General features: G+C 38.1%; 1 protein-coding gene across 5 annotated transcripts in view; it reads right to left on the reverse strand.

The window, feature by feature from the left end:
* The window catches only part of TENM2 (teneurin transmembrane protein 2), a 698,308-nt gene that overhangs the window by 472,052 nt on the left and 199,913 nt on the right, over positions 1-26,343 (reverse strand). For all 5 annotated transcript variants that reach the window (XM_055812702.1, XM_055812701.1, XM_055812700.1 and 2 more), the window contains exon 4: positions 21,915-22,190. In XM_055812702.1, coding sequence (XP_055668677.1) covers positions 21,915-22,190 — 276 coding nt within the window. The remainder of the gene's footprint in view (positions 1-21,914; positions 22,191-26,343) is intronic.

A 26,343-nucleotide genomic window follows, 5' to 3' on the forward strand; every position in this document is an offset into this window, starting at 1 on the left:
TTCTCTTCAGCATTTTACACCATATTTTCTATACAATGCTAACGTCACTGCTTATTCGATATATGTCAAAACAATTGTCATCTGTAGTTAATCTGAGAATTGTTTTTCCCTTCATCATTGTACTGGTTTTGGCTGGGATGGACTTAATTTTCTTCATCACAGCTCATATGGTGCGGTGTTTTGGACCCGTGGCCTGAACAGAGTTGATGATAAAGGGAGATTTACCTTCTGCCGAGCAGTGCTCACACCGTGTCCAGCCCTCCCGTTTCCCACCCCCCCACCAGTGAGCAGGCTGGGGGGCACAAGGAGCTGGGAGGGGACAGCCGGGACAGCTGACCCCGACTGACCCAAAGAATATTCAGACCATATGACCTTGTGCTCAGCAATAGAATAAAAGGGAAGGAGGAGGAAGAGGGGATGTTTGGAGCGATGGCGTTTTCCTTTCCTAGTAGCCATTAGGTGTGATGGAGCCCTGCTGTCCTGGGGGTGGCTGAGCACCTGCCTGCCCGTGGGCAGTGGGGAATGAGTCCCTTGCTCTGCTTTGCTTCCGTGTGTGGCTTTTGTGTTACCTATTAAACTGTCTTTGTCTCAGCCCACGAGGTTTCTTATTTTTCCCTTCTGACTCTCCCCATCCCACCTGGGGGCAGTGAGTGGGCAGCTCATCCCCCAAACAGCAACAAAACAGCCTCCTGTGCCTCTGTGCTGACCAGCACCACCAGATTTTGCCAGCCTGGCAAATCTCCAGATGAAATGGTGAGCCGGCAGCAAGGCAGTGTAACACCCCTAGTGACAGGGGACACCACGGCTACACCAGACTTCCTCCGCTGTCTTCCACTTTCTAAGGCGAAATCCTGAAAGTAAATCCTCTTTCATTTTCCATGAGCTGTTAAAGACTGAAAAGGCCGCTTAAAATCATGGTGTGCAGCATTATCATATTTTTTTTTTAATGTCACTACAGCTAAAAGACGAAATGGATAAGAATCACAGGAAATACTGTGTGTTTCTCCTGACAGCAATTCAAATCACAGAAAGCAATCTGACAGTATCTACAGTGCAATCCAGGAGAAAAACAAGAAAGCTTTTCTTTAAAACTAGTAATGTATCCACTGGGCACCTGTACGGATTCCTGTCTAATCATACCTCAACAGCTCATTGCTACAGCAGAATGAAGAGGTGTTAATTGCTGCCGCCCCAAGGGGCTGGAGTGCCCTGGCCCTGGGGGAGGGCAGTGCGCTCCCCTGCCCACCTGCACCCTGTCAGAGCTCCTTGGAGCCAAGCCTACATTTTCTGAGTTACGTTAGACCTATATTCCACTACATGCTGCACTTGGTCCGTAATTAGCCCCACCACTACAGTAATAAAACCAAACCATAAATGACCCATAGAGGCACCGACAAACTACAGTGTTTGGTTTTGCATGACTTTGGTTTGTCAGGCCTCATGTTTTGCGCTGACTCAGTTTCAGTTTTGAACTTATTTCCATTAGTTGCTTTTTTTAATAAATATGGAATAAATGCACAGGTCTAATTTGAGTGGCTTAAGAATCGCAAATAAAGCCACTTTTACGTGGCCTTGTTAGAGGAAGGCAATGAAAATTTATTCTGTTTCTGCCCTTGTAGCCTTTGCCTGCACTGGGATAACTGCTACATACAAGTCCCCATGCAGTGAACTCTTTCAGTACGACTTCTAACAACTAGAACTGCAAACATCCTAGGGTAGGAGATTTATTATTAAAGCTATTCTGAATTAATTGTGAAGCTAAAATATAGTTTATGCTGTGCATTATTAAAATATGTGATGGCATTTGATTTTTCGTGCTTCTGCTAGCAAGCTATCATCATCTAGTGCTAGGAATTAAAAAAAATTCTCCTGGGGGCAGGATCTATCTGTTCTAGAAGACACATCGGTGCAGAGTGCTCTGGAGTTTGGGAGGGCCATAGGTCCTTCTTTTCCTTTCAGAACAGTCATCAGACTACCAAGTGCACTGTACACACAGAGAAACAAAGACAACAATCGTTAAGAAATTCCAAACGACTGATATGAAATGCAATCACACTCAAATCAGCTGTTGTACAGTGGTTCTTGTATTCTTTTACAGCATTTTTTTTCTAAAACACAATGACATGCTGGCAAGCAAAATTAGATGCTTTTATCTTCCAATTCTTACTATAATCCTGAGTCCTGATTTTCTCTGCACAAACCACATATAGATTTATATTTTGACAGTAGGAAGTGGGAAATATTTATAGTTAAAGAGAAGGGAAAAGGAGTGAGTGCTACAAAGTGTGTTACATAATAATTATCTCTCTCTAAATGAAAAATGTTTTTACTTATCATGTCGGGTAAGCTGAAGGAGTTCACTGCCACAGTAATTTATGGAAAGGATTCCCTAGAACTGAAGCAACTTGTTGGTTGACTAAAGCCCCCAGAAGAGGAGAGGGCTGTGACAATTTTCCTTTGAAGAAAAGTTGAGTTTTTTTAAAACCGAAGGTCAATGTCCAGCTAAAAGTAATTTCATAGAGACACAGAAACAAGGGGGGGTGGGGGGCGTGGGGTGGGGTGGGGTGGAGAGACCATAATATGGAAACATAACTTCATTAAAAACATCAATCTACAGAGTCCATTTCTCCCAGATTCCTTCAACAAAAACCTTTCCAGGCAGGTTTCACCAACACACCAATAGCCAATGGTTTAACAACCCAAGGGGAGATACAAAGGCAGCAGACTCTTGAAGGATAAAAAGTAAATCTGTGCAGCATGTTTCCAATTTTGCTATACTAGCGGGGAATTTAAACACAACAACAATGAAAAAAACAAACCCACAACACCAAAAAACCCCCCCAAACCCCCGACCCAAACCCCCAAACAGCAGCAACAAAGAAAACCCCTTCCTGAACCACAAACTTTGCTGAAGGACCTGGTCCTTGGCAAACCAAGAAACCAAACTCTCTAAGAAAGGGTAGTGCTAGAACAGATCAACACACAGACTTTCGTGGAGCAAGGGAATATAGGTCAGACTGCACAGAAAAGTCAAGAGAAATCACTCCTTTGCACTCCCACTCTGGATCACAGCTGCCTAATGGCTGGCAGCAAGTGCAAGATTTTAAGGAACCATCAGGTGACAAAGCCTTTGCATCTAATAAGGAGAGGTGGGAAAAATGCTATCAAGGAACACACTCTATTTGCTAGAAAGGGAGAGAAGGAAGATGCTTGGAAAACTTCATTCCAGGTATTTTCTTATCATTTCCTCTAAAGGAAGAAAGGAAAAATAAAACCTCTGCTACCACCAGACTCTCCACACCGCACCTGTGCCTCAGAACTAGCACCACAAGGCAAAGGAGCCCTGGCTTACACCTTTGTCTTTGCACCTAAATAGGATGCCAAAAGTTGGGCATTTGTATATGATGTTTGTTTATAGAACCAAGGTCATTAAAAGTTGCTTCTACTATACATACCAATGCATTACATCCATCTTGTTAAATCTCTGCTTCTCACTGGGAGAGCACTGTGCTTTAAAACTTGCAATGTATTTTTTCTGAAATGTTCTTCCTACCTATCATGGGAAAAGATTTTCCGGCAGCCATTAGCTACAGCCATTTTCACATCTCATTTTAACAAGCTATAAAAGCAGAACAACATGCCAATTACATGAAATAAATAAAATGAGTGGGTACAAGATGGCTAAGAAAACCTCTTGCACTGCATATATTTGTTAGAGAGCGTATTAGGGTTTCACTAATGCATTTATAATCCTGCAGAACAGTCTGGCACATCTGCATCTTCAGTACAACAGAACGGCAAAGATGATACAATCCTCAGAGAATTTCTATTTGAAATAATTTTAGATCTGTTTTATGTATACCAAGGAAGCTGCCAGTCAATCTGATCTTCAAACATGCTGAACTCCACAGAGGGAACTCTGGTAAACTGCAGACTGTTCACCTAAATGCATTTATTTTAGCAACATGAAAAGTAGTTGCTGTATTTGGCTAATAATACACTGCACATTTGGAACTTTGTTAAATACCTTAATTGTGTGGCAGAGAATAAGGCAGTTAATTTTCACAAAAGGACACAGAGGTGAATTTTATGTCTACATCTCTGAACTAAATAAGTAAATTCACTGAACATATGGCTTATTAAATTTAATAGTTCCTTTCCAAGATGATTCTGATTGCCATGTTTTGAAAGATAGGATTTAAAAAAAAATTCTTTTGGATATTTGCCGTTAAGCAGATATGCCATCTGTCTCCCCGAAAGAAAAGAAACCCAAGACTTTGATTACTATTTTCCAAACCAAGATTTAGGGTAATGTATTTCTAGTACACTGATTAACTAGATCTGACATCACATCTTGGACCTGTTTATTATTCTTTTTCAAAGAACTACCCACACACATGCACAAATGTACTACACGACGTACGATGCAAGAACCATAAGGAAGCACCATCACCTCTTGCATCGCTTTCAAGCACTGTTGGTGACACCGTGTTATTCAAATAGGCATCTTGTATTTTCACTCAAGTTTTAAGGAGACAGATGTCTGAAGCATAATACTCCAAACTGGACTTAGAATTACTGTCATAAAATGCTCACATTAAAAAAAAGAAAATAAAAAAGGAAGGCACTCACAAATTGTAAAAATATATACCATAAATAAGAACTGGACCAAGCAGATCACACAAATTCTATATATCAAGGGAAAAAGTGGAAGCCTGACCGTATGCCAAGTTCTTGTAATTTGCATATTTTATACTTCAAATACTCAGAAGGCCAACTCATTTTTGCTGTCTAGTTATTTTCTAGGGAAATCTTTTTTGCTAATAGCCTTCGAGTCAACAGAAGCAGTAACTCGCCTGTGTCCAAACCAAAATGATTATTTCATTCCCACCGATAAAAGTATAGATTATGTATCTACCTGTTATGTCACCAAGTGTCCCTTTCAAATCCAGGTGTGAGGTGGGAGAGAAGCCCAGGAGCAGCAATCAATGGGCTGCCGGCCCCTCATCGGTCAGAGGGGGCAATAAGGTAACACAGCCATTGCCGCCGCAGACATACTGCACAGCTTGGTCCTGACTCAGAAGGTGAGCATTACTGTTCATTTAAATCACGTCAAGCTTCAGTTGGGACTCTGGGGCATATTATGTTCATTACTTTACAACAGAGCTGAACAAAAATAAACCCTATATATAGCCAAAGGCATGGCGGAAAACCACAAGTGGCAAAAACCCAAACGTAAATAAAAGCCAGGTTTTATCACCCAAGACCTATGAATACTACAGACCTGATTTATCGGTACAACACTTTTCTGCTGTTATAACAGCTGTATTAATCAAAGCATTACCCAAAGCAGCTTCCAAACCAGAGCCTGACTCCTAACTCACAGGGTCTCACATGGTGGGGGGCAGACCCTGTGCCCCTGCTCACCATGGTGACTGCTCCCTTTTCTGCATGCTACGGGCACAAATGGGTTACATGAAGGTTGCAATGATGTAAAAAAAAATGGTTTAGAAGTTGCATTTTTGGCTAATCTTGTTTAAAATTTTCTTTTGTCCGGGGACAACAAAGCCAAAGCAGAGGCTGGTGTATCCCCTAGGCGGGATGCCTGCCCTCCACCTGGACAGAAGGGATCTGGGTAACACCTGGATGACTTGCAACAGCGTATGAACATCATTTAACACCGTGGCACTGCGAGAAGCACAACAGCAACAGCGCAGAAGCATTTTGTAGCCCTGTTAAATTAAGTACATAGATAATACATAACCTCATAGGGGACAAGAGGAGGGTTGTGATACAGCTGGACACACGGGGCACAGGGAAAGACGTGACAGAAGTAAGATCCACAGGAACGAGCGCTGTAGAACAAGCAGGACAGGTGTCCAGAGGAATGTAAGTCTCCATAACATAGACTATGCTGGGAGCAAATGAGAGCCTTGCTCTTGGGAGAGGGGGACAAGAGGCAGAAAAACACCGAGGAAGAGTGAGAAAAATGGGGGGAAGATAAAGTCACTGACTTTGGTGCCAGCCCCCACCCTCCCAGCCAGCCCCGGCAGCCGGCAGCTCAGCCCTGCGCACGCACAGCCAGCACCAAATCACAATCAAGACCTGGATGCTTACTGCTAATGAATACGGATCCAGTAGAGTCATGTTTTGAACTTTCAAACTGGCCAGTCTGTCAAGCGCCCCCCTAACCTGTAAATAAACATACTTCAGCCGGGGTTCAGCTCCAGCACACACGGCTGCTTGCACCGGGAGTTCTGAGTCACAGGTGATGTACCAGCCCAGCCTGGTACAGAGCGTCACAGGCACCTCTCCTCTAATGCAGAACAAGAGAAAAAGAGACAAGGTGCAGCGCAACGCTGGGACAGCACCAGCCGAGGGGCTGTGCAGTACCATCACCCCCTCAAAGGGCATCCTTAATCAGGACATAAAAAGCAGGAATGCTCGGAGGCTTGCTAGGCGCTGCTTTAGGTTTGACTCAAGCACGTGGTGTGAACGCAGTTCATGTGCTGCCTGTTATGGTCCCATGCGAGAGCGTGCATGGGTGACAGATAATAATCCTTACATAAAAAAATTACCATGACATAATTTTTCTTCCAGATATTTGATCTGGAGTATGATTTGGAGTATTCGAGCACGTGTTTACCTTGCATGATGATATGCTATTGCTAAATAAAGGTTGCGTGGCAAGGGCTTTGTAACATCTCTTTAATAACAGCAGCTGAAATGGATTCACCTAACGGGATGGATCTTTCATAGAAATTCTTGTACAAAATTGTCAGAATTCACTTACTTAACTTTATGTTTCAATAGCATAAGAAAAAGCCTGTAAAAAACATTACCTTTGTTATTTTCATTCCTCACCCTTCAGAAACTCCATAAAAGATGTGTCAACTATTTTGAGACCACTGTATACAGAACTAATTTCACCCAGTTCGTAAATTTCCCAGATTGATGAATACTTTTTTGTGCACAAATCATTGGAGCATGGCCTACAAGCTAGTACACTTGCCATTGCTAGAACTGTGCATGTTTATTCTAGGTTCCATATCTAAAATTATTATATTTTTATAGCATTGCCATAAATTCACAATTTGCATGCATGCAACTTAAACTTTCCTTCATTATTATTGATGAATAATAATAATAATGAAGTTACTTCTCTGATTATTTCTCAGAATCCTTATAATACCATTAGTATTATTTAAAATTTAAATGGACTTGAAGACCCAAGCTTCCTGTTTCCAATTCCTGCAAAATTCCTTTGAATTTTAAGATTTACTAAACTTGAGTACAAGATACTGTGCTTACATAAGCATCATAACAGCTCACAGAGTTGTGGAATTTACCTTGCCTTCCATAAAGAAGTAAAATAGATCTTGAAAAATTGGATGAACTGCAATGAAGACTATGAATTTAATTACAGTGTATCTTTCTTTTGAGGGACAGGCAGATAAGGCTTATATGGAAAGCTACAACACAAACTCCCCTTTCCTGCTGCTAGCTTTTGTGGCAGCTGATCTGTTAGAACAAGTTTCACTATATTTGTATTCTGATGTAAAAATTATTTACTATCCAAATGACAAATCCATTCACAAATGCATTTTAAGCACAGATGAGTTATATACGTTCTCACATAAGAAATGTGAAACAGAAATTATCATAGTATTAGGTGTTTTGGTCCAGCATCTGCCCTTGGATATGTATGTCTCATTGTATGAAAGTCTATTAAATAGCAGATTTTTTTCACAATTACAGAGTCAAGTCTATTGGTTATAATTCCTGTCAGAATACTGTATATATACATAGTGTTATCTGTTAGCTAAATTTCTCTCAGTGTTAAGAAAACTTTTTTTTTTTTCCCCTCTAAAGAAATTACAAGAAGGTATAGTTTTATCCACCCTGATTGGTATACAGCTTATAGTGCATAGGAAGACTTGACACCCAAGGCAAACGCTATGCTTCTGAACAGTCATTGCATCCCTCCTGATTATTTTATGCCAGAGCATTCTAGAAACTCTGTAAATACAATAAAATATCTGATAAAATAAAGTATCTGTGATCATATCAATAATTTTTCTCATCACACTCACCCTAACACAGTTCAGATTTCCGACAAGTGCATATGCTCTGGCACTTGTCTGTTGGTTTATAACAAACTTCTGAAAGTATGTTTTTAGGTCTATATCTATACTAATTTCAAAGTCACTGTCTACTTTCTCTTCTCTTTCCTTGTGCAAGTTTGTACATCTTTATAATACCTTCTGATTAATTTATCACATAGTAAAGATTTTAAAAAATCATTATACTTTTGATCTAAAAATCCTTATATTTCATCTTTAATATGTTCTTTCGAGAGGATCTTTCTGGAGAAGTTACCAAGTATGTTTTACTCCTCTGAGACCTAACAGTACTAACAGTAGAGCTCAAGTAAGACTTCAGGAGCTTCAAATCGCATTTAAAATTGTTTGAAAAGTTTTTGTTTGTTAAAAAAACCACAATTTCTTTCATGCTAAGAAAAACGAGAGTACTATTGCAATACATATGGCACAAGACAACTAACAAAAAGGAAATACATAAAACCAATATTTGAAAGTGTGTCAAAATTTGTCATCACAGAAGTGATTTGAAGCATTTCTAACATGCGGTTATTTCCTGAACTAGACTCAAATAAGAAGGGACAAAAGCAGAGAAAAGAAAAATATTGATTTCTTCAGATCGTTTTTCTAAGATGGTCATTATTACTGTAAGATGACCCGTTCCTCTATTTTTTTAAGCCATGCAAAGAATTCATCATACATAGGGAAAAAAACCCCAAACCCTCATTTTGCACATTCGGACTTTAATATTCTGCTTTATAAAGAGTGCTTTTAAGCCATCACATGTCAAACAAAACTAGGAGATTATCTGGAACCACATTAAAGTCTTAAGCTCAAAGCACTATGTTATATTTTTTTTAAAAATGCAGAAAGTGAGAATAATGGTCTTACCGTCAAAGAATAGCAAATGCCATAATATTTTTACCAAGACTGAAAATTACAGGGGAAAAATATGGTGAAAAATACCAGTAAAAGATAAAATATAAAAAAAAAAAAAAAGAAAAAAAGGTTAATAAAAATTACCAGGGCATTGATCAAAGCTGTAGAAAGTGTACAGCTACCTGGTCCACCTCCTTTACACTTCACCATGTGCAATATTTTTTTTTTAGTGATGCTGACTGTGAAGTCCTCAGAATTATGTTCAGGTCCTCCCCCCGCAACTCTAGCCTTCAATTGAGTGTGGCAGTACCGACTGCTCCCACAATGTTTTCTCAGGGTCTTAAGCAAAACAGCTGGACTGAGAATAAGACAGAAAACACTGATTATTAATGTCTGCCTGCTGAGGTCATACGTCAGTCTTCTAACATTGAGCACAGGTATTTATCTTTTTTCTCTCTCAAAAAAAAAGATACACACAAAATATCGTAATTGTAATCACACTAGGCTGCCTTCATCTGTCCTGATATCTAGGAAAGTAAAATGTAATGAATTAATTCAAACCACACAAAAATCTGAAAACATAGGAGAAATTCTGCTTTTAAATTAAAACCAGAAATATTACTTTGACAGGATTAGATGACATTCTGTCATCTAAGAGAGCCGATACAGTGGCCCGTTATGTATAGAACGTTCATTAAGTCCACAAATATAGAGTCCACAGGGGAGAGGACAATGAGTCCTGATTGAGACAGACAGAGGACAGGCTTGGAGCACGATCCAATCCCAAAATTTTGAATTAACCTCCATACAGGTACCCATCTTCAGATACTCTTAGGGAAGTCAAATTACAGGTCAAGAAATAAAAGTATCTCAAAGAATACAACCTGGTTAAGTATCACAATAGAAGTGGTCTTGAAGTATGCAGTAATTAGCCAGAAAATTAGAGGCGACAAATCAATCTAGATGATTGAGACTCAAGGAGTCTTTGAGCAGCTACCCAGGGATATATTGACAGAACGGGGCAGATAAGGTTTATTATTTCACAATAATAATAAATAATAATAATAAAATGAAAATGTAGAGAAGTCTGCAAAGGAAGGAAATGAACTAAATTATTTACATATATTGTTAGTTTTAGAAATAACTATGAAATGTGTAAAAATGAGAAAGAAAGCCAAACTCCATATGTTTGTCTCATTCACAAACACGTAATGCAAATACAAGTATTCAATCCCTAGCAATCTTGGGGCATTCACTGATGCATTAAGCCTTCAAGGTCAACAGCTTAGAAGGTTTGCTATAGTCAAATAGGTTATTAAAGGGAACATCGGCATTTATATATAGATGAAAACCATCAAAACTTATTCTCCGTATTGCTATAGCGTGTTGGGGTTTTTTTGAAAAGCAGATTACACACACGGTAAGTGAAAACATTTTTGATGGTAGATTACTACTTCCTTGCGCAGGTGTGTTGTTTTGCTGGCTGCCCTAAAGCTAAGCTTTTCAGGAGTTCTCTGCAACATCCTTGGACTCCTCTTTCCTTCGCACCTCATGTCCCACTACTTGTTTTCACTCATCTTTTTGCACTGCAGGTGACAATTTCAGCCTTTACCTAATCCTTCCTACCCCACAGCTTCTTCATATGCATTGTACAGAACGTTCAGAAACAACATTTTAGGATGTTACTGATGTGCTTTAATTAGGAATAGTAAGTTTAAAAGAAAAAAACCCAAGTGTGCTACAGAAGACAAACTCCACTCTGTTAAGCAGTTACATTCATTCGCTTGGGTTTTTTTCCCTATTCATTCTGTGTAATAGAGCTTAAAGCTATAGCATTACGTGGGAGACATAAAAATAGCACACAACTTTTCTAAAATATTTCCCCTCTTTTGAAAGAAAACTGGAAAGAGGGGTAACTTCACTGTAATTCATCTTATTTCAAGTTTACTACATAGAAATATCTATGGAAAACTGATAAACCCATTTCTTATCTAGTACCACTCAAGTGTGGTTCTTTTTTTAAAAAAAAACAAACCCACAACTATATCCCCCAGGAATTGTGATTACTCATTCTTACAGCTCAGCATCTGAGGAAACAGAAGCTATATTTTCACTCTTGAACGCTAATTTGATGTTGAGAAAAGTCCCTTAACCATTTGTGTGAAAAAATCCAACTGCTACCTTTCAATATTTCTGAATGACAGTCATGGCTCTAAGCAAACAAATGATGCTCACATATTGTGCCTTGCCTACAGGCATGTTGTTATAATTGAATGATATTATGCCTTCTTACAAGATGGTATCTCAGTTTCAATAGGGCAAACATGGCAAGGAACTATCAGTTTCCACAGGCGTCTTGAACTTCCTGGCAAATACAATTCCATCAACTGAACAGTCTTCCTCTCTGTATCAGCAACGTGCTACTGGAAAGCCTTAGAACCACTCGAACAGTCGGTGACTTCCAAGGTATTTATAACAACTTCAGAAATTACAAATGTCATCCTTTCCACTGAATTGTTGCTCAGCTGTAAAATGTATCCCAGAGATGTTATTTGAAGGCCCTCAATAACACCAGGATGTTTCTTAAAAATTCAGAAGTAAAAAACCTACCAAAGCTTCCTTTTCCATCTTAGCCTATAGGAAAAGAAGCTCGATAACCTCATATTCTTCTTTCATTTACCTGGATAGCTACATGGTATATTTGGGAGCACAAAGAAAATACCAAAGGACAGAAGGTATAAATAAGAGTTCATATTGTGTAAATACAGTCTGACGTATTCTGTGAATGACCTGTACCTCTGCTATGTTCCATGAATCAACCAAGTTACGTGGAGTCCAGCTGGCGTAACGCCCTCCCTCAGATCCCATCACCTACCCACGGGGGGATGACGAGTATGCAGCCACAGGCTGGGGCGGGCAGCTGACAGTATGTACAGGCCTAAGGCACTTACAATTTTTTTCTAGTAGGAAAGGGACCTTCAACTGGATGCCTCAAGGACCCAGCACAGAGTGCATCAGCAACGTATTTTTTAGTAACTATACCTCTTGATGCTACTTCACTTGCAAGTAAAACTGCCTCTTCTGACACTAGCATTGTTCTACCGCTCAGTACCGAGCGCCTAGAAACCTGAGGTTGTTTTTGGGGTAAGAAATGAGTTATGTAGAGTTAGTACACAATACAGTGTTAAGTGTTGTTAGCTAAATGTATTTACGTAAAAAAGCCAAGTGGATAACTAGGCAACAGACCCTTTTTAGGACTTGGTTGTTCCAACTACAGCTTGATTTTCTGAAAGCAACAGCAGCTGAGGAATTGAATCTACACACAGCTCCGCTGCTAGGTGTGCAAATTATTCTCCATAAAACCACTTTTTCTTGCCATTGCTTCACACCACTAATGGAAGAGGTACCCTTATGAAGCAGTACCGCTTCCAAAATTCAGTGGGTTTTAGCACAAGAGTGTGGAAGATCACAGCAATGGCACCCTCTGGTGACAAACAGTAACACATTATAATAGGATAAATTATTCAGCCTGGAAAAACATTTAAAGCAACTGCTTCATGTAAACCTATTACATGGAAAGCATTCCTACAGCAAGTTGCAAAATGTAGGCGGTTATTTTTAAGAACAATGATAACTAGCCTTCCATAGCAGGACACTTTTCTAAAAAGGCAAGTTCTTCAAAATGCTTCCCTCTCTCCAGTATCATCATAGCTCCCTTTTATGGGTTGTAGTCTAATCTCATGTTATTTAACCATCAGATAGCCAAACTATAAATTGGAAAACTGGTCCTCTATTTTAATCATAGATAGGATTTCATGTTCACATATGGTTAAGATTTCAGCATGGTCTCTGTAGTGCTACCAACAGCTTTTGAGACGTTGAAGAACATTGATGAGAGGTCTGCGAGCCAAAGACTTAACAGGCAAGTGTTTTGGATGTGGACAAACAGCTGCTCATAAGAAATCTTTCACTCGATTTGAAAGGCAGAATGTCAGCCTTTCTGAAGCACTGCCACTCATCCCCATAGCTTCTTCAAGCAAGAACGTCAGAGTCAGCAATTTCAAATGCTACAGAAAGACTGAACAAATACATATAAGTATTTCCCTTATCAGTGGCAAGGAAGGAGACTGTCATAGAATGTGGGAAAGCTTAAACAGAGCTGAAAGCTCTTTTTAATCCATGTGAAATATAATGAAATTAAAAGTAAAAACAGTTGATTTCCAGATTGCTCCTATAGTATCCCACAGAAAAGGTCCAAGTCTGCCAGGAGCTCCTGCAAAAAGTTAACGTACAAAAAACTTTATTGGTACAAACTTAAAACTCAGACTCATGAATCAGATTTCCTCTCCTCTGATCTAAGGAATGGAACTTACAGCACATTTTTATCATTTGCTACTTAAGAGCTAAGCGAAAAAAAGTTTTTCTTAATAAAAGAGTAAAGTAATAATAATAATAATCTCTCTTGAAACTCAGTAATTATGGGATTATTTAGTTTTCGACAAGTTCTCTTTATTCGAATAGATGCATATTAAAAACTTTGGCACTAATAGAGCTAAGCTATAGTTGCCTATCCATTTTCTAACTGAGGATTAATTCTATTCTACCTGAACAAAATGTTACATTTCAACCTCACATGAACAATCGATTCAAATACATTGTCTACAACAAGCTGCCGGATTACTTGAAAAGAACCGTGTGCAGAATTTAAACACAAAGCGTATCAAATGAAATATTTAGATACAGTAATCATATACGTGTGTAGTTTTACACATAGAACAAACAGGCATTCAATGGACTATCAGAGTTGATTGGTCAGACTCAGGCCAAGTTGCATAAATGAAGGGTTAACTAGAAAAAACAGTATGTACCTTGACCTAATTATGCACTAATCAGTGAAATATCCAAGTCTTTGTAATTAGGAAGATTATTAATAGTAGGATATGCTACATGAGAGAGGGTGCCAGTATCTGCCTTGACAAATTTAGAGGAGGCTTTTGGTAAAATTTCAAAGTCTTTTGAAAGGGAAGACAGAAAATATTTTCAGTGTATGGATTCCTGTGACGCGTGCTTTGGTTTACAAGGCAAATGTGAAATACATATGTTTTTTTGTTTCACCGTGACAAATTTTGTTAAACACCACGTACATAGAGGCAAACCTGCCTGCGAAGGTTTTATCGCTCATCAGCCCTTCACAATGCATTTATTACCAAGCTGGATTAACATTATCAGATACACATCTCTGTTATAGAAAAGTATAAAAAGGCATTATTCTAACTCAGCTCCACTTTGAACAAAGGCGCTGCCGCTTGCTTACCTGGGTGACCTGTATCATCTAAGTTTGCTTTGCTAAAACTAAAAATTGAGAAACTGAAGAATGTGCTGTAATGGAGTTCTTGTTTAACATAGTTTCATCATTTCTCTCTAGTAGCTGGAAAAGCTCATAATTAAAATATTAATTGAAAAATCTCATGGTTATTTTGAGGTGTTTTTTTTTAAAGTTCTTCATGTCGTGACCTTCACACAATGAGGTAGATACAGCTGCATGCAAAAGCTCTTTCCCTATGAATTCAGGAAAAAGGCAGCTAGCCTCAGCAATTTATGAACCCAGCTGCTGCAGTATTTCCCAGGTAGCCCTAATGCACCAGCCTGTATTTCTGTTTTCCTCAGTTTCCTGGCTAAATACTGGATTTCATTTCCCAGGTCTCCATTCCCAGTTGCCTTGATTCATGCAATTATAGAGGGGGCATTCATATAACCGAAAAAAGTCACTCTGCAGAGAGAGGCTGCAAACCAGTACAAGCTTCAGCCAGCTCCTTGTATGTTGTGTGGACAAACAGCACAACGATCCTGGCCCCAGCCAGAGCGTGGCACAGGCTGCTGAGCTGAAATCGGCGACATCTTGGAGAAATGGCAATTCACAAATTTTACAGTCACAGAAGCCCTGACTCAAGTGAATAGACAAGAAAATGACGAACACCCATGATATAAGACCTCACCATGCCATGCATAAGAGGTCTGGAGTTTTTATAGATTGGGGGGGGGGGGGTGTGTGCTTTGGTTTGTTTTTTTGGGATTTTTTTTTTGTTTGTTTGGGTTTTTTTCTGGTGGTGGTTTCTTGTTTGGGGTTTTTTGTTTGGTTGTTTTTGGTTTTGTTTTCTTTTTTAATACCAGCAATTTCTTGTATAATCATGAGGGCTAGAAATACATATACCTCTGGGAGACTAAAACCTGAGATCCTGGTGTACATTGCTCTGGTCAGCACTGAACTGAATGTAAAACCTAATGGCTGCCAAATTGCTTATTGAATAGCAGCTACAAGCAACCAAATATCATGATGGCATTTTTTTTACCTTTTTAGACCACCTAAGAAGAGCTTTCACTTGCCATGTCTGCATCCTTACTCTCTAGGATATCACCAAACACTGTGTTCCAGATAGTATTTATTTAGCTCTTTCAACATACCTGTATGTTTAGCATTACTTCCATTGCATCACCCTGCCAAGCTACGCTGCAGTGTTATTGGGTTATATTAAAATTGTAACAAATGTTTAAGATTTTATACACTGTCATTTCATATTCCTGCCTTCCACAAGGCTTTAAGGTTTGCCAGTACTACATATCCATCTTTGGTCCTTAACCCCATCACCTAGCCTCCCCCTGCACCGAATGCATAAGACATTTACCTGGACAAAATTGTAGTTGATGTGTAGTTAAGCCTTTAAAAGTCATTCCTGCTAGTCAATTCCCTCATTAGGAAACCACTTCCTATCAGAAGTGCCCTCAGGTTTTGAGAGCACATCAAAATTGGATCCACTTAAGCAACCGAGCTTTGATACTATGCTTAATGACTTTCTAAATTTGTCATTTGCAAAGTACTTTACAAGCCTTCCTAAAGAAGAGATGAAGCATGCCCATGCACGAGCTAACCTCCCTAGCTCTCCTTCTTAAGAAGTCTAGTTGAGTATGACGTACGCGATTCCATTTTCTGAGTATATGTCATTTCATTTAAATCTCATCATTTCCATGGGACCATCTGGACACTTTGCCAGCTATGAACAGATCCCACAACCACGGCAGCTCTTCCTCTCTCCTGTCTATCCCTCCTACCATTTCCAAGCTACCTGGGTCGACCTGGAAGGGAAATGGGTGCAACGCTCCCAGCCAGAACTAACAGCTGAAATTAGCACTCTCCAATGTAATACACAGTAAGGCTACAGCTTCCCTGCTTCTCCTGGTACACGAAACACAGATATACTGCCTCAAAATGAGAAGGGCATCTTGACTTCCCCCCCTCCCCTCCCAATTAAAGACTACACAGATCTGCTTCTACTGTATCACCATTGTTTAAACACCCCATTTTAACAAGCAAAGGATTTCCCAAAGGAAAAAGTGAATATTTCTTAGTGGGAATATTTAGGAAGGAAGCTTAATCTCCCACTTCTTTAACCCAAACAGAATTCTATTACTAGGAATGTTAAAACCTTCTCCTTTCAAACTGGGGACACTCAGGGACATTAGCATGCATACAACAAAACCAAAATCTTCTCTAGACTAGAATCACAGTTTCACCATAACCTTCTCTGCAAATTATGAAGTGTGAAATAAAAAGCTGAATAAAAATTAAAGTAATAAAATATTGAGAACAACATGTCAAAATTAAAACAGTAAAAATAAGAAAATAAACTCCTCGGCTGCCATCTGTCTGGTGCCTCTTTGTAAACTCCTCCGATGCAATATTATCTTTCCTTTTCTATTGTAAGTCTAAGTCTGTTATTCAACAGCATCCCAGGAAAAGCTCAGATTATACTGCTCATAAAATTGAAGCAACAATAAAATATGAGGTCAGTTTGAATTATGATTTTTTTTTTGTTTGCCTTTTTAAGATTTACTTTACATGTGCATTTGAGAAATTAGTATATGAAATCACCACTGAAAATTTCATAGCAGGGAAAAAGCAGAATAGAAAATGTAATTTCCCTGTTTTTTCATAAGTTTCAATCAGAAGTACAAGACATAGATACAGTATCTTATATTTTATCTTACAATTTGCCCAATTTCATGTTACCTTATTCATGGCACTTCCCCCCCACCCCCACCCCACCCCCCAATAAGGGATATGCAGACATGGTATTGTCTGGTATTCAGCCTTAATTACTACAGTAAAAAAACAAAACAAACAAACAAAAAAAAAACCACACCCCAAAGAAATGTAAAAAAATAACAGAATTCCTTGTCAAAAATATGTCTAGCATAGCAAATATTGATGGATATTGAACCTGAAAATATCTGTGAAGCATCCTACACCACTTTTCCACGTGACTTGAACCTTCACACCTGGTGCTGGAGGCAGGCTGGCTCCAGTGGAGTACGGCAGGTCTTCCCCCGGAAGAAAAGGAGATGAAATAAGGAAAGGGAAAGTGCATGGCACTACCAGATTCAGTGTCAGGACTCTCCAGGTTCATTCCAGTAATGCACCACGTTTCCACACCTCAAAATGTACAGCTGGGCTCTCAACACAGAAACGGTTCTGTACATTCAAAATTATTTGCTTTCCATAGGCATTACCTACAAAGAGCTATCAAAATCACAGTGGTTTATTGGGGATTTCTTTAAAACAGACACACAGGTTACCACAGCATGACCTTGAACACTTCCCTTGTTTTGCTGAAGTTTGAGATTGCTTTATTCCTTCCCATTCATCCTTGTCTTGCCACTCCATTCAGAAATCCTACTACTAAGATAAAAGCATTCCTTGATCATCTTTTTGGTTTGGCGTTATTTTAGTAACATGATTTCAGTCCTGGGAGTTCTCCTCCCCCAAGACATGTTTGTTTTTCTGACACACAAATGTAAAACAGAAACAAATCTCATGATAAACATTTTTTGTTGTGTCACATACTACTAGTGATGTTATACATTATATAAAATAACAATACTAATACAAAAAGTGTTACAGGTAACAACCTTCTACCAAAAACCAAATATGTCACCAGCATAATTCCAGATGTTTTCTCTTTTACAACAGGAGAATTAACATGACCTAGATTCACATCAAACTGAAAGGCCTCCTTGCAGATTTTCTTTGGGTCTATGAATTGATTTCAGCACTCAGAAATATTACTGAGATCTGCTCTGAGTTTACACGCTACTTTTCCCTTCTCCGTTCTTCCATCTAGGATTATGTCTTCTCTTCTGGATTACTGGTTTGCTCTGCTTTTCACTGTCATCTGCGTAATGTCAGTTGAATTTAATTGCCTCCCTAACAGCCTGTGTAACTGGTCACTCGGTAACCCTGAAGCCAGGGAAAGAGAAGACTACAGATCTGTTGCAAAAGTGTCCTGTGCATAAATCCTTCTTAATTATGAGTCTTCTGTTTTCATGGATTTTTAAATGGAAAGTTACTTTATTCTACAACAGTAGAATACTACTAAAAGAATAGTTTGTATTTTTGAGAAGAATGTAATTTTCAACATAAAAATAAAAAGAACTGCTCTCCTTTTAAAAATAATAGTAATAATACTAAAGCCCTGGAAGTGTACTTGCTTCAAGGTCACTACCCAAACATAACCAGCACCTAAGCTTTACCCTGGAAAGAAGAATATTGTAGGCTTCGGAAAGAACACATAACAATTGATGACAAACACTACTTTTGAAAAGTTTTCCATGATGTTTTGGAGTAAACACCTACAGAATTTAATGAAAGGAAAGGAAAAATAAGCATTCAGGAATTCTCGTATATCCCCTATACTTCATACCTGCGAGTCCCCACAAATAAATCTCTACAAAGCTGGCATATGACATCAGACCTGATATTTCTGTTTCTATAGTGCTAATTGACTTTTTACATTTGTGTGTATCACAAAAAGATTTATTCACTTAAATGTCACAACTCAGTACATCATGTTGAATAACAATTTGGTGACACGTGCTGTTATATATTCACGTTGCCATCTCTACAGAAGAGACGGCCAGATCGAGACAGTAGTAAAAGCTGTGAATTAATAAGAATTTAGAAACTAATCAGACTTGTGAAAATAAAAGTGTTGCTTTTCAAACTGGATTGTCAATAAGGTGTTTTCTTAGGAAGAATTTTAGTATACAAAGTAAAACATCGAATTTATATGTTATTTCCATTTTTTCTCATACAAAGTGTTTCCATTATTTCAATTTATCTATAAGCATTTCAAACCAGCTACGTTTCAAGGTTCACAGAATTCTAATTTATGATAAAATTAAATCATACTTAATCTAGAAGTGCAGAAAATGGTCATAAGGTTTGTCAAATAGATTTGAATGGGAGGAAAATCATATTGTTAGAGCATTTTTTAGAAATTAAGCCTCCTCTGTCTGTGCTACTTTTTTTTGGTACTAAAAGTACAAAACAGATTTAATTTTACAAGAAAAGTGAAAGTTAGGGTTTGATTTTTTTTTTTAAAGCACAATGATAGATACTGCGATAACATCTTGATATAAATGAAAAAAAAATCACCTTTCAGACTTGAACGACTGTTTTATAACACAACAGTTGAACTGTATTGGGGAAAAAGCGTCAATGGTACTTTAAATAAATTCAGTTGTCTATGCATCATGAGTTCCCTTCGCTATTGCAAGGTTAGGCATAAATAGATAAAACTCTCATACCAAGACACGTCTTGTTTTATGCTAGTATCCTGCAAATCCGAAACCACATCACAGAGCACATTTCTCCTGAAGTACAGATTTCTTGTGACTTCCCCTTCAAGATGAATACCTAGGCGGGTTATCGATTTGCTTCTGAAGGACAGTGTGTTTATTATGTAGGAAACCACTGCTGGGCACAAGCGTGAGAAATTAATGATGGTTTTGTAAGTGTCCACACTGTGGTGCTGAACCAGTGGGGCAACTGTCAATCTATATGATAATGCATCCCAAAACTTCATAAAATCAGTGATGTGAAAAACCATTGATTTTTGAGCTAACCAGGATTTGTGGGAGAGTAAGACTAAAAAGTTTACTGAAGTTAACACGTCTCTGTATATAATAGTTGTTTCATACTTGCATGGTTTTTTTTAGGTTTTGTTTGGGTTTGTTTTTTTTTTTTTAACAACCAAACATACAGAAACCCTTATTACAAAAACCTTTCCAAGGAAAAATGAATTCCACATACTGGTTTTCTTCTTGTGTGCTGTTTGATTACGTCCTTTTTCTCTTATAAACACCTTTGTTAGAAAAAATGACCTGTTCACAATGGATTCACTGCACTGTATTTCCAATTATTTAACAATCTGCTCATTATAAGAAAGAAAACAAAATGCAAGCAAACAGATTCATTCTTTTATCAATGTCTGTGACAGTATTATGAAAGTAGGTCCTGAGAGTAAATTTTCTTAGACAAAAGGTGTGGCACTGTGCTTCCACTGAAATGGAGACAATCACCTTCAGGGAAGGGAATTCATGCTACAGAAATGAATCCAAATCGTTCCATGACGCCAGAATGTCATTAGTCAGGTTTTTTAATTGCAGTTATGCGCAGTAGCCTTATCAAAACTATACTAAAGTCAATGTAAGTTGTCATATTTTCTGTGAATAGTAATAGTAAAAAAAAAAAAAAAAGGAAAGAAAAGAAAGAAAAAAGAAAAATCAATTACTCAGTCACTGTTTTTTTGTTTTTTTTTTTTTAAATACTGGCTTCCTTGTAGACACCATTATTAGTAAATACACACTTCCTCTTTGGCTTTGAGAAAGAAATGTATCCTGCTATGTCTACGCAGAGGAGATATTATTTGAAGATTCAATTTAAATCAACAAAAAAAGACTGCTGTTACTAACAAAATCAATTGCACTTTTCTGAACTTCGCTATAAGAACTTTAATTCACTCTTGCCTTGTTGCTTGTGTATCTAGTGCCTGGCACACTCATTTTGCTGAAACCTAGAGAACTGTCAGTAAGTATGAGGAGGAGCCTAAGATAAACAGCTAAGAAAATCCTCTTCTGAGAGGCACCCAACGTAACAAATTAAGTTTTATCACAAGTAGTATGCGTAGCAGAGAGCTGGTTTCATTAGCTAGGATCAGCTGCCTGAATAATTGCTCTCAGGGTATAATGGTAAGATTTCTCTTCACCTTCTCAGAATGGCAACTATCAAAACCTTTAGTTCATTTTGTAACTAAGCTGAGTTTGCACCTTCATCACCCTGCAGGATGGAGGATAAATTCCTGCAAATCCATTTTTCCTCTTTTTCCTCTTCAGTTCGATTTAAAAATATGTGAGCCCAGAAAATTGCCCAGGTAAAAATGTTTAACTGATACGTACGAAGAACGTGAATCTGGGTAAAGGCATTTGAAAGGACAGCTGACTTACTGCAGTTTACTTTAAGAATCAACCAATGTCTAGGTGTTTTGCCAGAAATTATTGTTGCACTGTCTAAAGTCTCGTTTCTATGAACTGAATAACCAGTACCAAATAGAATTGCTTTGCCTCAGTCTGATGCATGCTTTGCTTTCTAAAAGCCCCCAGTACTTACCAATAAGCAAACAGCAAATACATTTTATTTTTTTTACAATTTCAAAAACATGGAAAACCACAAAAAATTAGATCTGATTGTTACAACTAGTACCATTTTTACAGCTACTAGCATGTTGTAATTGTTAATATTACTTCAAGCTGATTATAAAAATAGTATATGAGAAACTATTTCAGATTTCTTTTTGATTCTCAAGTTTAATGTACTCTGAGCACAAACTTCTGTGAAAGATCACTGTGTGAAAAGTAAATTCTAAGATAAAACACAATATCTATCGTAAGATATACATGTAATAGTTTCCTGATATTGATGCTAAAACACCCTCAACATTAAAAGGCAGCCTCAGTCAAACTTTAAAGAATACTCATGTATTTTTCAGTATGATCACATTCTCATACATGTGCATTAAGAATATATTGAAGAAAAAGGCCTACCATTTTCCTCATCTGACTTATTTTCATTGTCGGAGTCAGTAAGTGTGAGAGCTGAGTTTTCGCGACTTGACAGACCGGAACTTCTCCTGGATTTGATCCCCCTTCCCCACAGCCTGATGGCATGCTCCGGAGACATTCCTCCCTCCGTGTCTGAGTCAGCATCAGAGCCGGTGCTCAAGGAATAGCCTTGGTGGAGTATTCCTATGTCTGAGCAGTAGCCGCTGCGATGGGGGGAGGGCTCACAGATCCCTAGCTCTGCAAGGGTGAAGTTTGTTCCTAGAAGGGCAATTCAAAAAATAAAAATTAAAATCATACTATGCTGTATGCCAAGCCTTTGTAATGAGTTACAGAGAGAGCACTCTGGTGCGCAGGTCTAGGAAGACTTACCTAAAACGTACTGAACATAGTTAAAATGGATAATATACACAAAACAAAGGTAGTAAAGGTCTCTGAATTTTAAGTTACTCGTTCGGTCCCAAAATATTAATCACTTAGCTATGTGGTTAACGTAAAGTTCATGACAACTGCTAATGACATGACTTGCTTTATTATGTATCTAACCTTATATTTGTAGGACCAGAGTGTAAGCTTTGAAGTTGAGCATTTGGTTCCATGAAAAAAGGTTTTCTTACAAAGCTAATTTTCTCATGCACAAGTCTTTCCCAGAAACAGGAGTTTTAATTCTCATTTTCACACAGTTTCCTATTTCATAGAAAATAAGCAATTATTTGGGAAAACAGTTTACAGATAAGGATCACCTGAAAGAACACAAACCTACCAGCGACGTGACACGAAACCTCGTCGCCAGTTTTGCATTTTTACATTTGGTGAGATGGGTCGTTTGATGTCTGCTATAGAAACCAAGACAGACCTCAGAATCATTGTAATTGTTTTCTACCTTTTTTCATCATATTCAAGAAGAAAGCGTGCATTGATACCAAAATCAGGAGGTCATTGGGTTTAAAGACAAAACTTTCAGGAACAATGTCAAAACATGTGACCTTTAGCAGTTAATAACAACTCAGTGGACAGTCTCATACATTTTTAAAGCACACGGAGTCCCCCAGGGTTCTCAGAAAGTATAGACTTGCTGGCTGATTTCTGCTTATGTATTTGTTTCCTACAGTAATGAACAGGATGGTAAAAAATATAGGGAAATATTCATTGGTCTCTAAGGCTTTCAAAGGTTTTGAAAAGCAAAGTGATTTTAGCTTTATTAGATTAGCTAAAAATGAAGAACAAAGACTGAAATTGCTGACAGGATAACTGCCAATTATTTAACTAATTTCTTAATTCACAGGGAAACGAGATCTGTGTTTCTAAAACAGTAGTTTTATTTTGTCCGAAACCGGTTTATATTTTGTCCTTTTCCTCTATGTATCTATCACAATTCAGCTACACACTGGAAGTTCATACACTAAATAATAAACACACTTAATTGTCTTCTATTAATTAAGATATGAATTGGATTGATTTTTTTACATATATTTTTTTTTTTCCAAATTCCACAATATAATACAGTATTAAATCTATCTGGTTCACCTAGCTGTATCAGCCTTCCCCAGCCTCACACCGAGCTGTTAAAGCATTTTCTTGGATATGGGATGTACGCTCACACCTACAGAAAGCAAAGCTGGGCTCTACTTAACATTTATTCCTAGAGCTTATCAAATAAAAAAAAATAATAATAATTTGGTTTTGAAAGGCTGAGCTATATCTTCATCCAATGGCTAGACAGCAACACTGAGCATGGCAAGAGGGAGACGCTCTCTGTCACCCCCAGTTAAGCCATAACTGGCCAGCAGCAAGAGAAGCCAACAACATCAGGTAAGGAGGTATCACCGACTGGATGCTTCTAAAGGAATGAAGCATTTAGTGGCAATGTTTAAAAAGAATATAAAAAGTCTGACATTAAAAAAGCCAGTTCTCTTTCATCGACACTAAATTAACCTGAACCCACCTAGTTAGGAGTACATTTTAACCTGCCTTCTAATATTTATTCTACTAATTGGAAATATTGTGGTTTAGTCTAAAGCGATACTGAACAGTCCAAAAAATGAGCTTCTCGAGTGCACTTCACTCTAGAGATTTTTTGGCTTTTTTTTTTTTAATAAGAGCTCCAGATGAAGTTATGAAAATGCAAATTTTAATCATGTATAACATCAGTAGAAGACTTCTAACAAAGCCAGCTCAACTGATTAGTTTTGTTCTAGCCGTATTAGCAAACTAGCCTTAAGACTCATAAAAAAAGTCAAAATAGAAAATATATATTTAAAAAATGCAGTGAATTGAAGCCTGCTAGCCCCACAATTTCTGACCTACGCAGAGTGCATGTCAACATTAGACACATGTCAAAATTACCAAACTCATCATGAAAGTGAAGTTTGTCAAGTTTTCTTGCTTGCTGGTGGCATAGATGTCTACAAATACACACCAATTATGAATATATTAGCTTAATTAACCTGTTTTACATACACAGTAAAACATTTTAATGATATTCTGTAGATTTTAACAGCCATTACAAGCCCAGATGATTTCACTCTGATTAGCATCCTGTATTGACGTCAAAATCTGACTATAACATCTGATGCAAAAAAGCAACCTTGAGAGAAATTCTTACTTTATTTGTCTGAGGAAAATGGTAAAGGCACTGAAAGTGGGAGGAAAATAAAGTATTCACAGAAATCATTCATCCCTTTGCATTTTATTATCTGAGAACTTGGCATCTTCCAGAAACATGGAGAAAAAGATTTGAGAACTGACCAAATTTCAAAAAATTGAGGAGTCGATCAGATAAACTTAAAAGCCCAAATGGAATCTGCTTTAGAACCTCTGGGAAAGGATTTTCTATGCTGCTTCTCCAAAATCTCCTTACAGTCTTACAACAGAAAATTTCAAGCACCCTGATGACAGACCTGAAATATTCTAGAGCTTTCCCTCTCTAGCAAGAACATATTCTTCTCTGGTAGACTCTAAATTAATTTATTAATTTTCAGTGTTTGCTTCTGTGAAATTTTATTTGACAGTGTTCTGTAAGACAGCATACAACGTCAGAATAACTTGTCCTTGGGTACCCATGGATAATGACATAAGAACATTTTGGAGAAGTTTTTCACATCTATGTACATACATGGATTTTATACATACATAAAAATGCAAAAGCATTTTTCAGATCTATCTATCTATCTATCTATTATACTACCTGATAACTTCATAGCCCTTAGCTTCCTGTAATATCTGAGGAAAAGGAGACAGAAACACTAAGGTTATGCTCCCCAGACCTTTTCTTAATCTGGATCGTGTTCTCCCACACACCTCATTTCCCTAAAACGAAACTGCCCACCACGTCTTGAATAGCATATGAACTGCTTTCATTAATATAATAATCACACTTGCTCAGCCACTATTATGCATTAAGGTATTAATGGCATTAGTAGACCACACTTGTAAATTCATATAGATGATAAATGCAGTTCTGCATGCACGGAAATCATTTATCCAATAATTCACAGCAGAAAGAACCCTACTCTTACTTTGTAAATAAAGTATAGTCTTACCAATAATGAAGAAAAAAATAATCTGACTTATTTCATACCCACTCATACTGTGAGAATACACTATATGGGATCGTGATGACAGAAAGGTCACCAAGAACAAGGCAGCCTTCCTCGCCCCCACTGCCAGCAGAAACTACAGCACTGATGAGCTGGAGTGAAGACCCATAGACACAGGCTGATCTGAGTTTAAGATTTAGCATCTCCTTCAAGAAGTATCTTCCTCACAGCTCTTTAAGGGATAAGGAGGTTAAGCAAATCAAGACCTCCCAGAAGAAAAGCGAAGGAAGGAGGGCAGCAGTACCTGTTGCTTGCCATGTGCTGGGAATTTGAATTGTACCGCTGTGTATTCACAGAGAGAAATCTGGTCCATGAGCTAAACCGCACTACTGGCGCTAGCAGGCAAGGCAGACGGATGGCTTCTTACAGCGTTACACAGCGTAGTCTATCTCTAGGGCTTGCTTGGAGTTGAAAGTAACTGCGTTTTACTGAAACTTCACTTGCAAAGTAAGACTGCAATGTGCAGACAGAATCAATTCGTGCACATTTAAAACTTAAGGGTGTTTTCTTTCAGATTCTTGTAGCTTCTACTACATTGCTGGTGATGCTAAGTGAAGAGATAAGTAACATCAGACCCTTATTGGTGGAAAAGAAAGAAACCTCTTTCTCTCAAAGAACACACCACAAAAAAGAAAATGTCACTAGGTTTTCTGCCTTTTTAATGCAACAGAGCTTACTAGCCTCCATCCCCAGTCCCTTCAGCCCCACCTGCAGAAATCACTGGATCGTTCTCATTAAAGAAAAGCAATTAAAACCAGCTGCTCCCTTAAAGTGTATGTAGTCTCTCATACAAAAATAGACCAGTAGTATACCAG

Source organism: Falco peregrinus, chromosome 8, assembly GCF_023634155.1.
Source record: "Falco peregrinus isolate bFalPer1 chromosome 8, bFalPer1.pri, whole genome shotgun sequence".
Taxonomy (NCBI): domain Eukaryota; kingdom Metazoa; phylum Chordata; class Aves; order Falconiformes; family Falconidae; genus Falco; species Falco peregrinus.